Genomic DNA, 15,195 nt, shown 5'->3' with positions numbered 1-15,195 from the left:
CACCACCACCTCAGGCATACCAGGTACCCGGCTGTCAGATTCAAATTAGGATGCTACCACTTAGCATCTGTGTGACTCTTGAGCTGTTACTTAACCTTTCTGTGCCCGAGTTTTCTCATCTGCCAAATGAGAATCACAATAGTGCCTGTCTCTTAAAGGTAGTTTGAAGAAAATGAGATAATAGATATGAAGGACTTAGAACAGTGCCAGGCACTTGGTAAGTACTCAATAGATATGAAGGACTTAGAACAGTGCCAGGCACTTGGTAAGTACTCAATTAAGAGTTCACAATCACTGTCAGGTTGATTTTAAACAGAAATACATTTCCTGTATCCACTCATCAGTTCTTCTGGATACCAACTAGTAACACCAGGGGAAAAAAAAAATCACAGGCAATCTCTCAACTTTCTAGTCTACAAAGGACAATCCAAACTGTTGCACGGGGTGGCCAATCTGAATTCACTGGCTGTTCTTGTCCAGGCTTGTCACAACTCCTAGGGCGGGGCCAAAGGACTTTTCCATGCTGAGTGAGTGAAGGTTAGTTTTTCTGCTCTCTATGCATGCAGAGCTCTCAAAAAGTAAGTAAGCCAATAACTAAAAATCCAAGATGCCTCTGATACTGATATTCTGATCTAACACTCCCATTTCAAAGATGAAAAAACTGGCTCTACAGGCTAAGAAACTTGCTCACGTTCACCAAAATACTTAGTGGCAGAGCTAAGGCCCCCCAAATGGTAATTATTCTAAGCAAACCACCAGGCACTCTTCTCGATCTACTGCATACATCACCTAATTTAATCCTCATAATGACCCTCTAAAGGAGGAATTATTTTCACTGCCTTCGAGATGGAGATGCAGAAACTGAGGTTCATTTGCTACGAATTACCTTCTTCAAAACCAGACTACTGGCAACTGATGAAGCCAGGATGAAAATGCTTTCTCGTCTGGCCCCAAAGAACAGGAGCCAGCTTCAAGTTTTCTAGAACTCAGTACTGAGAATTCTAGAACTAAGTTCTCAACCCGTAACTTCCAAACTGTGCATCAGTCTTGCCTGGGGAGCTTTAAAAAATACAGATACTAACTACTACATATAAAACAGACAAATAGCAAGTTCATACTGTAGGGCACGGGGAACTACATTCAGGATCTTGTAGTAACCTATAATGAAAAAGAATCTGAAAAGGAACAGATGTATGTATATGTATGACTGAAACATTATCCTGCACACCAGAAACGGACGCAACATTGTAAACTGATTACACTTCAATTAAAAACAAAAAAACAAAAAACAGATCCCTGGGCTCTATCTCAGGGAGAAGAGAGTCTGGGGAGGATACAGCTTCAAGATCTGTATTTCTTCGGAGTTGCTTGGGTGATTCTGATGTGTAGCAAGATTTGAGAAACTAATCTAAGCAAGATATTTCATGAGTGCTTCCAATGGGAAACGAGAAGGAGATGAGTCACCAAAGGCTGATGGACCTTCAGAGTGACTGAATCTGTGTTAAGGGTAACGGTGCCCTTCCCGCAAGTCCGTCTGGGTCCCCTAGACCGACGTGACATACACATGTCTACCACAGCCCTGCTCCCACTGATCTTGCCTGAAGAAATCTGCCTCACCAAGATAAACAACAAGCATCATGCTTGGCCGCGGTGGCAGAACATGGGTTCTACCGGAAACGCCGCAAAAAGGTGTCCTTCCACCCGGATCCTTTGCGTTTCAAGCACCGAAGTCGGCACCATCCTTTCTTAGGGCTGAGCTAAAAAGCGGAGAGGGAAGGCTGAATGAACACTTACCAAGGTGCCCCGTATATCCTGAATCCCTTCACTGTTACCTCCGAGTCTTGTAAGTAAATACTGTTTGTCAGGAGGGACTGCACGTTGTCAAAGTCCTCTGGTTTCAATTTGGACACAGAGGGGAAACGGTAGTAGTCCTGTTTAACAAGGTCTGCCATGAATTCCTTATCAAATGTCAGTTCATGATTCCCAGCAATCACTATTTTATATTCATATGGCAGGTTTCCTGAAATAAGAAAAAAAGAACACCAATTAGCACGTTCATTTCCCATCACGAAGCACAGCAGCCGAGGCTGTGATTAGCAGACAGTGCACCCAAATGAAACAGCTCCCACATTCCTTTATATTTCCATGGGAACCAAAATTTATGACTACTCCATTATACTAACAAAAATGACAATAAACAGGAGATAGGAAGCCGCTCAGAAGCTAAAAAGCTACTAAGGAGACACTAAGTTTTCTAGTTCCATTTCCCTCTTCTGTTTGCTACAGATTCACTGGGATGAATCCACCCTGCGATGAATCCCCACTTTACAATTATCCAGCAGAAAGCACTTTAATCACGAGCCTTAAAAAAGGTCTGGACTTGGTTTTGAGCCTCAGAAAAATAAGCCGACCGGCTATTTTTCACAACTCAGATAACTGCTAGATTTTTAGAATAACCTTCGTACAAAAGACAGGGCACAGCCAAGCATTCCACAGTTTACATAAATGAAAGGAACCACACACAGTACAAGTTAGAGTTTACCGTTTTGGCTTGTGAATAAAAGGAACATTAATAATGGACCCCTGATTAGAAGGCTAACTTTCCTCCCATTGGGATGGGAGAAGAAACTGTAAAGCTTAACCTCCTTTTAATATTTATGGCATGGAAATGTGAGTTCTCGGTGTGTGCTTTTTATGCAAAAGTTTCCCGATCAAAATGAGATAATTCTGGGAAGAAGAATGAAGGCTATAAAGGAAAACCCAAACACCAGACTTCTGCATAGATTTATAATGTTTGAATAAAGTACAGATCATACATATTAATAACTCACCGTGATGTTATAAGAACCAAAATCCAAAGGGAGATAGTGCTGGGCAGCTGTCCCCATCCTGAAATTAATGCCCTTTTCTCTTCTTTGTCATTATCCATCCCTCAAGCCTCACCACTGGGCAGCTGCTCATTTTATTTTATTTCATTTTATTTTGAGGAGGAAAAGGATGGGATGATGGTACCTATAATTCCAGCTTCCTGATACTCCTGGGTCCAATGCAAAATTAATGTTTCCTGCTATTCCAGGAAGAATGCAAGTTACCACTAGCAGGAAATTGGATACATTTGTTGTAAGAATTGGTCCTTGCCAGCAAGCCAGACTCAGTGATTCAATTAATGAAGCTTATAGTTGGGGAGAGAATTATATTTTGGGGGAGGGGAGCACCAGTTTTGTCATAGGTCCACTCGGATTTCAGCAATGTAAACTGGAGGCTACAGTGGGAAGTCCACAATCTCAGCAGCACACTGCAAACATAATCTGCTAATATTTAAGCTGTTTTTAAGATTGCCAGAATATGCTTTGCAATGCTACTGATTTTTCTCTAGTTTTAAATTTCTAGGTTTCTAACAGTATTAAAATAGTATACACAGCATGTGGGTTAATGGGGAGATGAAAGGAGGGAGGATGAAAGCAGTCAGAAAACAACAGTGCAGAAAGACGAAACCCAAAAAGTGGTGGCCGAGCATCAACAGATATCCTTGGCTACTAGCCTCCAATGCTGTGTGACAAGTCTCTGGCCTCAGCTATTTGCAAGGCTGCAGCGAAGAGCTCATACAAAACAGGAAGCCTTTCTCAAATGCGAGTTTATAATCTGCACTGGCATAAGACAATAAGGGGTGTGATGTATGTTGCAAGCTCCTTGGATAGAATGATTGTATTTTGCACAATTCCCTGCACTTAACATACAGATATATTAAAGAGACTGCAAATTCCCAGCACTGACCAGGATGGAACTTTCTGAGATGTGCCACAACGCCAATATCATGGCTCTGTGACCCCACCGACCTGATACTGCATCCCCAGACTCACCTGTGCCCCCAAGGCTGGCACAGGCTGAAACGTTTTCCTGGACAGTAATCTTTTCCAAGGCAGGTCCTACCTGCATGAATCTTTGAGCACTTCTGTTGGTATAAATCGCGCTGTAGCTGCCGGGGTCCCCTTTAATCATTCATGATGATGGACTCACTGTAAACCCTGTCTTTAGGCACCACTGCTCTTGCAAGAGGCCTTGGCTTCTTGCTTTTTCCATTTTAGAGCTTTGGTTCAGGGATGGTATGGGTGAGATGGGGAAACAGGCAAAGGAAGTATATTTCTACTCTTCAGATCAGTTAAAAAAAAAAAAAGTAAAACTGCTGCAAAGTAAATCTTTCTCAGGAAGACAGGCCTCTTCAGTGTCTTTTAAATCAAATTTTGGAGACTCAGCACAAAGAAGCAGCCACCAAAATGAACAGCCGCAGAAACTGTAATGATATTTACACATTGCCAACAAACTCATCTCTTTCTGAGAATGCAATAGTAGTTTCCAACTTCCCTCCTCTGTTACCTATGTTATGAGATTGCCTGACGTATTTTCTTTTTGGCTGAACTGACCTTTCATCTATAATCTGCCAACCTTTATGTTTTATATGAAAAGAGTAAGCAGGGCAGCTGACAAATCTCCTGTTACTTGATGGCATTTTAGTTTTTTTCCAGACTAGATTAATTTGGAAGGCTCTGCAGTCAAGCTCTGACTTATTGGTATTCAAATAGCATTATTTTAAAATTGTCAGACAAAGAGGTGCCTGCCTTATCCATTTTATTCAGATCAGGCCATTGAAGCTGACCTGCCTGAATAAAAACCAAGGCCATATGCAGCTATTCTAATGTAGAAAATCTCTTGCTTTGAATGACCTAAAGCATTCTACAAACCAAGGAATTCTATCTTTCCCAAGACATGGTATTTGCTCTACTGATGAGACACACGATTATTTTAGGTATAATAGAGATAAGCTTTTGACAAAATGTCAAGTAGTTTTGTGTGTTTTAAAAATGTATATTTGGAAAAATACAACAATGCAAGTAATGGCATATGGCTTCATTTCTCTATTTTTCATTTCTGTTTTCATTTTTCTACTTTTGTATATAAAAAGAGATGATTTAAAGAAAACTATTGAGGAAATAATAGAACAGATAATTCACAGATATGGCAAAATGACGGCTGTAGCAAGTGAATGAATGAAATATGGGAAACTATCCCATCAATTAGTTCAGTTTAGACCTACAGATCATTTAAGAAAGACTTTAACATCTTGGAGGCAGCAATCAAATTTTATTCAAACTTGTGTCTTTTACTGTAGCTGTGCTGCCTTGCTGTATCACATAAATAGGCGCTCACTTAAAAACTAAAGGATAAGTGAAAGTCAGCTGGGTCCTCACTGCTATTCCCCAGCTCTAATTATCCTACACTCTCGCCACTGCCTTTTCCCTAAGCAGCCATCACAACTTGTTCCTCCAGCTCGCAGGCTCCTTTTGACTCCCCACTTGACATACAATATGTCCTGTAACCTCAAGGTAAGATCTCTCTTTTTTTAAAAAATTTATGTATTTTTATTGCAGTATAGTCAGTTTACTATGTGTCAATTTCTGGTGTACAGCATAATGTTTCAGTCATACATATACACACATATATTCATTTTCATTATAGGTTACTACAAGATATTGAATATAGTTCCCTGTGCTATACAGAAGAAACTTGTTGCTTATCTATTTTATATATGGTAGTTAATATGTGCAAATCTCAAGCTCCCAATTTATCCCTTCATTTCTTTCTCTTCACTTCCTGATCACTTCATCTGTTTACATCTTCTCATCTTTCTAATAATTGGCCTCTTAATCCCTTTCCTGCTACTGGCACTTTAATTTTTCAGACATCTTTCTATGATGTTTTGGGTCTGTTTATTTATTTATTTCTCCTCCTTAGTAAGTTTATGTTTACCCACCTCAAGAAAATAAAAACAAGCAGCTATTCACACAACAGACACACACACACATACACTCACCATACACCTCAAATGCAATCCTAAATCATCCCTAACCTTAGTTCTTCTTTGAGATGCTTCCTCAGTTTACTTCTAAACCTCTGGAAAGAGGATTCCAGAAGCTTGCAGCTGGTAGGTCAAATTCAGCGCACAGATGTATTATACTTGGCCCTCAACTGTATTTTATTTTATTTTATTAGTTGAACTAACATTTAGAAATCAGGAGATACCACAGAAAAATTCAGGGTTTCTGGCTTCTTTTGGAAAATCAAAAAATCAGGCAGTACTGACCTCCAGTCTGTCACAGACCTCCTCACTCCATGTTCCTTCTCACACCTGGCCCACTAATCACAACTGTGTTGCCTGATGGGCCACCCTGTTATTAGAATCAGCAACTCAGAGACAAATGGTTACTCAGAATTTACCCAATGCAATCTGCCTTTGTTTCCGTACTCTTCCAAAAGCATCCCTGAACATCAATCATAACCTCCTAAGAACCAAAGCCAAGGCTTTTTCTCCATCATCATTGCCACAGATCATATACCACAGTGACATCTCTGTCTGTCAAAGTATTTATTCCCAAGATTAGTGATGCTGCCCTCTCCCTGCTCCTCCTCCCTCTCCGATCCTTCCTTTCCTGTCTTCTTCCTCAGCTCCCTTTGCCTCCCATCTCACTCTCAGCTGACTCATTACACTCTCCCTCTTCAGCTTTACTTCCATGAATATTACTTAATATTTTCTTACTGCATGTGTCACATTTCTCTTTGCGATTTGATTTTTAAATTATTACAGTTGACACTGTGGAGGCAGCATGAGGGTAAGAGTGGGGACTCTGCAGGCTTCACACATGTCAGCTGTATGACCTTGGACAGAGTCCTTATGTCATCTAAAGTGCTTTAGCAGGACGGGGACAGTAACTGTACTACGTTGTGTTCCAGATAAAATTAGATACAGCTTCTAAAGCACATGCATGGTATGGAGTAAATAATCAGTGCACATTGATTATTATTTTACTGCAATATTTTAGTTTTGCTTTTTGCATGTGACTTGTCTCCTCCTAGACTGTGAGGTCCATTGATCCTGGCTTGTCATTCCTTGTTGGACCCAAAGTACCCAGTTCAGTACCTTCCAAATGGTAGGCCCACAAGAGTATCTGTTGAACAAGTGAAGGAATGAATGAATATCTGCCACATTCGCCAGGAGCTTCCTTACCCTGGGAGAATTCCAGGAATGAGCTTGTAGTCTTGAGCTATGACAAGGTTTAAATGAGTGTCGGATTCTCCTCCAAGTTTAAGCCCTTCTGACTTGCTAGTTCAATTAAAAACAAACAAACACAGTTGAGGGCCAACTGTAATACATCTGGGGGCTGAACTGGCCTACCAGCTGCAAGCTTCTGGAATCCTTTTTCCAGAACTTTAAAAGTGAAATGAGGAAACATCTCAAATCCAGTCTAGCCAAAAAATCTCCAACACAGTTTGAAACTGCAGTTTCTTCAAATATAAATGGGGTGGAAATAACAACACTACCCTTAAGGTTGGATGCACACTAAACAACATACTGCTTGTAAAGATTTGTACAGTTCCTAACACTTCATCATCACTCAGTAGATATTAACTGTGTTGAAATAATTTATTAAAATGATTGCCCTTCCCCGCTGCCAACCAAGAAAATATTAGTTTACCCACAAATTGGATCACTCCCTAGTCACAATGGCACAATGTCACTGCCTTCAAAGAAAAGCATCTGAAGATGAAAAAGAAAACTTTGATTTTTGAAAGGTAGAAACTAACACGGTCCATTGTGTCCTCTAAGTTATCAAAAGTATTATTAGGGTCATTAGAACCTCTGGACCTAGAGGTGATGGTGGCCTGTACACAGTGCAAACCCAGTGGCCTCTTTCCAGATGTTTCTAACTTTGAAAATGTGAGGCCTCAACACATCACTCCTTTCTTCCTTCTGTCATCCAGTTACCCATCTCTTCTAGTATATACAGAATTTAAAAACGTGTTGGCCATATTATGAGAAATGAGACTTTGAAAGGAGAATATAAGTCCAAGGTAATAAACCCAAATGTCTACAGAGACCAGTGAAGTCAAACAAAAATGTGAACTGAACTGGACAGAAGTAATAGAAGCAGCGAGACTCAGACACGTGTGCACCAGCATTTTAAAATAAACGTACATAAGCCCTGCTCTGGCCAAACAAGCTTCCTTGCTAGCTTGTCCCTCTGACACCAGTAAAAGTGAATGTCCCTCAAAATTAAGTATCATAACAACTGAAACTTATCTTTCTGTTCTAAATCATTATAGAGCGTGTTCCTCTAGAAAGCTCAAGTTCAGGTCAGATCAAAATCCAAGGTAATTCCAGAATACTTCCCTTTTCTTGGGATCTGCATGCCACCTCCCAGAAGTTGGCTCCTGCCCCACAGTCTTCATTCTTCATGAAGTGGGGGTATGGGAAATAGGGGCAACTGACTCATGCCAAATACCACCTTCCCCGCGCCCCAATCTTATCAGGGGTGTGATAAGCAAGGTTAATTGACTGCTATCTAGCTCCTGTTTTCTTCTCCTAAAATCCAGGGGAGGGGAACCCAGAGTATAAGAGGAGTTCTTTGAGAAGGAGAGCACCCCTAAAGGCTTGCTGGGGCTCTGCTGGGTTTCCTGGGTGAAAGAAAACCTCCTTATATAAAGGTGACCCATCAATTTCAAGACCGCCAATCCCTATGTCCACTCCCCTCCATATTCGTAAATTCTAGACTTTGAAAATACAGGAGGAAGCCAAAAATATGTGTGTGGCGTTACATTCACATTAAATAGATCTTGCTCTATGTAGCAAGAAGAAAACAACCGAGATGACCAAGTCAGAAGAACCTGCAATGGCTCCCAGGTGCCCAGGAAAATACAACGCACAAGGCACAACCTTCAGGCTCACCTTCCCCTGCCAACATGCTAGAAAAAAATGAACTGTCTGAGATTAAAAAAAAAAAAAAAAATATATATATATATATATATATAGTTGGACCTATTATCTTGGGACCATTTCTAAACATATGAGAGACGCTGCAATTCAGTCACATTTCTGAAATCTTTGGTGGGCATGGGGCACTGGTGGTGGCCTGTTTTCAAACACTGTTCCCTAAAGCCAATGCTACCCCCAAGGTGGGTCAAAGAAGGCAATTTCTTCTGTTTAAAATTATTATTATATTTTTAGTATCATGACTCCAGCAGGGAGGGAAAATATTGAAACTCCTGAAGGCTCTCTGTTCCACTGAGGACTCAATAAGAATAACTTGGGCTTGAAAACTGGCCAAGCAGAAAATTTTGCAGGACGATAGAAGGAAAAAAATAATACCAGTAGCTACAAGGATGGAAGAACTATGGACGAAGGAGATGCGTCACCTAAATTCATTCCTTGGGGACTACTGGGGGCCATTAGCAGAGAAAGGCTGAGTCCAGTGTGGAGGCAGAGCAAGGCTCTGAGGCCAAGAGCAGGCAGAGCCCATCTTTCCCTGCTGTACTCACAGCACCTCGAAAAATGCTTGGTACTTCGCTGGTGCCCACTGTCTACTTGTTAAACAAATGAATGGACCTCCAGCCATCCCTCTCGGCTCCATGGTTTGCACTCACTCGCCTCGGCTGCAAAGCCACCAGAAGCGTTCAATCAGGGAAAGCTCCGTCTCTGACCTCAGTCTGTCCCCCGTCAGGCTCCATTAATTTTCACAAGTCCTGACAGCTCTACCGTTAATACTCACACTTGCTGATGGAGCCACACAGCAGGTTCAGACTGCTACCTTCTCCTCTGAAACTCATGCATTAGGGTTTCTTCCATGCTTGCAATGGGAAACCAAGTCTAAGAAATATTAAACACAGAAAACTAGATTACAATAATGTCAGGGCTGAGCCGGAAACCCAGGAGAATGGAGGGAATGACGGCTGAGTGAGCGCCCAGTGATCCGCTGCAGGAATTAGGGCGAGTGTGAGAAACCACTGCTGAAATGCTCCCTCCTCTTCTCCAGCCTCCTCCATAAAAAAAGAATCCCAAGGCAGCTGGAGATGTTATAAGCCTTAATCCACACAAAGGAGACAAGAGCTCAGCCCCCACCCAGGACAGCAGACCGCCTCTGGGCCTGAGTAGTCACCAGTATATGGACTGATGGCAGGTAAGGGATTAAGAAATGTAAACCACAAGGTCATTAGCATCCATAATTATAAGGGGCCTGAAAACAGCTCAGAGATTTGCTTATTGCTCAGTAGCAACTTGTCTGTAAGTATTCTTATCTCAACCATCACCTTATTCCAATACAACTTTTTGTGACACACACACACACACACACACACACACATCCATATACTTTACTACCACAAAGTTGTGAAAATGAACGACAATATTCTCCTTGTTTCTCAGCTGAGGACCTCTCAGTTGCCACCCAGACCAACACGGCACGTTCTGCACGTGAAGCTGTGGTAGTAAATGTCCCCAGAAGCATGGCTCCAGTTCTACTTGAGCATAACCATCTGGCTGGACAACAGGAACCACAGGTCGTCTGTTCACTGTTTATTTGTCCAACCTCTTCCTTACAAATGAGGGCCCTTGGCTTGTTGAAAAGGACTTAGATCGCATACAACAAATTCTATCTGAACAATCAGACTATATCCTACAGGCCCTTCCATCTATTTCCTCAAACTTCAGAAAACTGAATCCAAATCAGGGTTCCACTGGACAGTCACAAGAAGAACTGGTGGTGACACTGTCAAGTCTCACCTTGACCAGCTACGGGCACGTTTATGTCAGTCGAGCATATCGGGATGTGGCGAAAGTAGCACGATGGAAAGATCATGGCTTTGGAGTCAGATTTGGGACCAAGTTTCTCATTCTGTCACTATTACCTGTGAAACTCAAACTCAAAACATGCCATTTAACATGAAATAAGGCTAACAGCGCAACCTGCATGACAGAGTGGGCAGGCAGATGGAGTGAGATCGGTAAGGGACCTAACACAGACCTGACACCTAAAGGACGATTATTATTATGGTCATTTTTATCCCATCTTTGTTTTGCATTGTAACTTCATTCAGGATAAGAGGTTCATCTCCTACTTCTCATTATATTAAAAGAGTGTTCATTGGGGTGGGAGGTATATAGCTCAAGTGGTAGAGTGCGTGCTTAGCATGCATAAGGTCCCGGGTTCATTTCCCAGTACCTCCACTAAAAAAAATTAAATAGATAAAACTAATTACCACTCCCCCCAAAAAAACTTAAAAAAAAAGTATTCAATGAATATCTTTAATAAACTAGTGGTGTGGACTTGCAAAGCCTGTGGTGAACTGAAGAATAATATGTTGGGTTTTTTTCTCCCCCCAAAACCCCTTAAAAAAGCAATTGAGAAAACAGATGTTCCTTTCAGCAATAATTATAAAACAAGTCGCAATTATTCTACTGATAATTAGAGGAACAAATGCAAATCCTATGTGTCTGTATTTTAAACCATTAAGTATGGTGAAAAATCAAATCAAATAAAAACAATGCTGGCAGGAAGGCCATGTTCTTTAAAAGAAATAACAATTTTAGAGGCTTTTTAGACTCCCTCCTCACTTCAACTCCACAAGTAGTTATGAAAATCTTTTTGTGATAACTACTATGATTTTTGCATGCTGAAACAATGCTTGGGCAGACGAACACAGGACTTGAGTGATTTCAGGAGGCTGGTCCACAGAAGCCAGAACAGAGGGTTGACAGTGGAAATAAAATCTCTGCCTTAACAGTGCCACTGGGGCTAGAGGAAAATGGTCTTCCAGAACTTGATTAAAACTAAATTGAAGAAGAACATATTTGGCTAATATTACATTAGACTAAAATATAGAAATGAACCCTAATACTCTCAAAATCTAATAAGAAAAAGCCATCTCAATTTCCAAACTTTCAAAAGCATCTTCTTTAAATGCATCACAGATCAATTTACATGGTACTTTTGCCAATAAGCAAAACCAAATCACAGGTTCCAATTGGCTTATATTGGAAAGTGTGAGAGCAAATGCTAGAAAATGCAATTACTGCAAACAAACTCCATTTTCTCCCCCTGAAGGGAATTTCAGAGAATATGTTATTGCCATCAAATACTGTTTCTGAAGGCATCAATATACAATTCTATTTTCTTTTCAGAGTGCCCACTCGCTATATAATCTAATCCACTCTATGGAATATCTTGAAATTTAGAGAAGAGTCTACGAAAAGAGATATTACCTTGCACACACATCCTATGTCAATTTTAATAATTTGCGCTCTGGACAGGAAGCCACATGGAGCACAATTTAGGATCCAATAAAATCGACTTTTCCCATTTTATAACTCAAAATTTTAATGAAGGATTCCAAGGGTAAAAATTTAAAAGAAACCTCTCAGGGAAGGATATTTTGATCAACAGTGACAGCGATGGGATGGAGAGAATGGAGACCACATTCATTCCCTTTCCAATTTTCGCTTCTCCTCCACCCGTCAACTGGCAAGGTTTTCTACTAATAAGAGCTCCAGATAATCAGAAGCTACAAAGAAGATTTTCCAGGGAGTGTGAAATCCTGCAGTCTCCTATGATAAGGTTTTGGTTTCACTGAAACACCAGTTCCAACAATCTCTGATCTCTTTCCTTGGGAACAGTTTTGTGGCCTAATGCCACAAGCCTCTCCTCGGAGATGAAGTAGTGCAAAGGATATATAGTATCATTTCTCTGGAAGAACGGATTTCTGGAAAGTCCATCATGGTCTTTGGGGCCCAAGGTTCCAGGAGGTGGAGCTGGAGGTATTGTTCACTTCCCACATCTTTATTCCTTAACTATGTGTTACGAGCTGAAGGTCTGTGTCCCCTCAAAATTCGTATGTTGAAATCTTCAATGTGATGGTGTTTGGAGGTGCAGCCTTTGGGTGGTGATTAGACCATGAGGGTGGGGTGGAGCCTCCATGAATTAGTGTCCTTATAAAAGAGACACCACAGAGCTCCCTGCCCCTTCCACCAAGTGAAGACACAGTAAGAAGGCACCATATATAAATCAGACAGAAGACCCAGAATTCAACCATGCTGGCACCTTGATTTTGGACTTCCCAGCCTCCTAAAGAGTGAGAAATAAATTTCTGTTGTGTATAAGTCACCCAGTCTTGGGTATTCTGTTATAGCAACCTCAATGGACTAAGACATTGTAGTTTACTAGTTTCCAGAGATCTAGCCCCAGAATCTTGCAGCTACAGCTCAAGACACAATTTGCATCGTGTCTTCCTTAATCTGTTTTCTCATACATAGTATGCTTAAAGCCTAAGGTGTTCTTGAAAGCTCTCCTTTAAATAGTTCAATTAAATATTTCAAGGAATCTAGGTAATCAGGCCACAGTTGGAGAACACACTCTGTCTGTTGGACACTGCTCCCAGCAATACAGTAAAATGCAAAAAAGAGCAGAGGTGGTCTTGTTCTGTGAGGGTCCCTGTTCCCGAACATTTGAAGTCAAATGAATACATATAGCTTTAGCCTTAAATTGTTCATGAAAACACATGTCCATTTCTGTCCTTTATCACACACATACATGCCTTCTGACCAGGTGTGGATTTCCCCTATTTTTTGGTTTGCTGCTTTTATGGGCTGAATAGTGTCCCCCTGAAATTTGTATGTTGAAGCCATCTCCCCCAGTACCTCAAGTATGTGACTGTCGTTGAAGATGGGGCCTTTAAAGAGGTAGTTAAGTTAAAATGAGGCCACAGGATGGGCCATAATCCAATCTGACTGATGTCCTTATAAGAAGAAAAATTATGGACACGCAGAGAGACACCAGGAATCTGTACGCACAGAGGAAGGACCATGGGAGGACACAGAAAGTAGGCAGCAACCTACAAGCCAAGGAGAGAGGTCCCTGGCGAATCTAAACCCACTGTCACCGTGATCTTGGACTTCTAGCCTTCGGACTATGAGAAAGTAAATTTCTGTTGTTGAAGCCATCCAATCAGTGGTTTTTCATTGTGGAAGCTCTAGCAAACTAATATACATTCTTATAAGGCTTAATCCATCCTACACATTAAAGCTACAGTGATTCTATCAGAATATAAACCTAATCACACATACTCCCTCCATTCACTCACACGCTTGCTCATGTTAAAATCCTCCCAGACTCCCTATTACTGCCGGCAGACAGAAGGCCAAGCTCCCTGTGCCACGTGCACAGCTCTGTGTGATCTGGCCCCCCGCAGCCACCCCTCCACTCATACTCTGGGCTCTGAGTTTGCCAAATGCTTGCAGGTCACAGAATGCAGAATCTGTCTACAGGGCTTTTTCTCCCACTTGACTATGGACTTCATTTGGGTCAGACGATGATATTCTATTCCTCTTCACAGTTCCAGCAGGCCTCAATAATTATTTACCAAGTGAATGAATGACTGAAGAAATAATTTTATCCTGGTTAAGAGTAATGTGAATATGAGTAGCTAGTATCTCAATTTTGGATTCCACATGGCCTTAAAGCGTTACAAATCCTATTTTTATTTTATCCTAGGACGGCATCTGTTGTTATGTATCACAAGGTATAGTATTCATCTGTCATTAAGAAACCAGATCTGATTAAAAAAAAAATCTGTTATAACGGGACATTTTTATTGGGGAAGACCGACAAAAGCAAAGAAACTGGCCTGCACGTAGTAAAGATTCAAATTTGTTGAATGCGTGTACAAATGAATGGAAAAATAAATGAATGAACTATACACATCAAGCAAATAATGTGCTTCAATTTCAAAAGAGAAGGGAATTACTGTTGTTGCCATGATTAACGCTGTTCATTTAAAGATGTTTCCAGTCTTTGTTCCCAAGATTAGGCAGCTCAGAGGAGACAATCAATAGTGGAGTTAATGGAACAGCCATTCATTATTTGAAGAAGATGCCCGTATTTCTTCTTCGTTGTATTCCCTTCATCGGAACGTTTTCACTCCTGGGCCTCTCAGGCAAATCACTGCTGTTTTGACAGCTGGCTTTGCAGAGGCCACTCTTTATAAATGAGCCTCCTGACCAAGCCAAACAGGACACGTGTGTGCATCTTCTCAGGCCCCCAAGTCACTGGGTCAAATGAAAGAATCCAGGCTAACATACTTGCAGGGCCAGCTTTTTCCTTTTGCTTCCAACAGAAAAAAAAAAAAAAAAAAAAAAAAATCAAGAGGCAGCAGGGGGCTCCTGACCTCTTATCCTCTCATTCCAGGCTCACCGAGATTCTGACCTAAGTGAGTCCTCCAAGATCAGAACCATTCCTTGCGTGGAATGGGAAACTAAGACCCAGCAAGGCCAAATGGCTCAGGTCACCCAGGGAGTGGGCTGCAGGCAAGGCGGAA

General features: G+C 41.3%; 1 protein-coding gene across 6 annotated transcripts in view; it reads right to left on the bottom strand.

The window, feature by feature from the left end:
- The window catches only part of MPPED2 (metallophosphoesterase domain containing 2), a 162,625-nt gene that overhangs the window by 74,650 nt on the left and 72,780 nt on the right, over window positions 1-15,195 (bottom strand). For all 6 annotated transcript variants that reach the window (XM_031459850.2, XM_031459851.2, XM_064492482.1 and 3 more), the window contains one exon: window positions 1,795-2,020. In XM_031459850.2, the coding sequence (XP_031315710.1) occupies window positions 1,795-2,020 (226 nt within the window). The remainder of the gene's footprint in view (window positions 1-1,794; window positions 2,021-15,195) is intronic.

This window comes from Camelus dromedarius, chromosome 12 (genome assembly GCF_036321535.1).
Source record: "Camelus dromedarius isolate mCamDro1 chromosome 12, mCamDro1.pat, whole genome shotgun sequence".
NCBI classification, from domain to species: domain Eukaryota; kingdom Metazoa; phylum Chordata; class Mammalia; order Artiodactyla; family Camelidae; genus Camelus; species Camelus dromedarius.
Note: the sequence above shows the minus strand (reverse complement) of the source record. Positions and strands in the feature narration are given on the sequence as shown.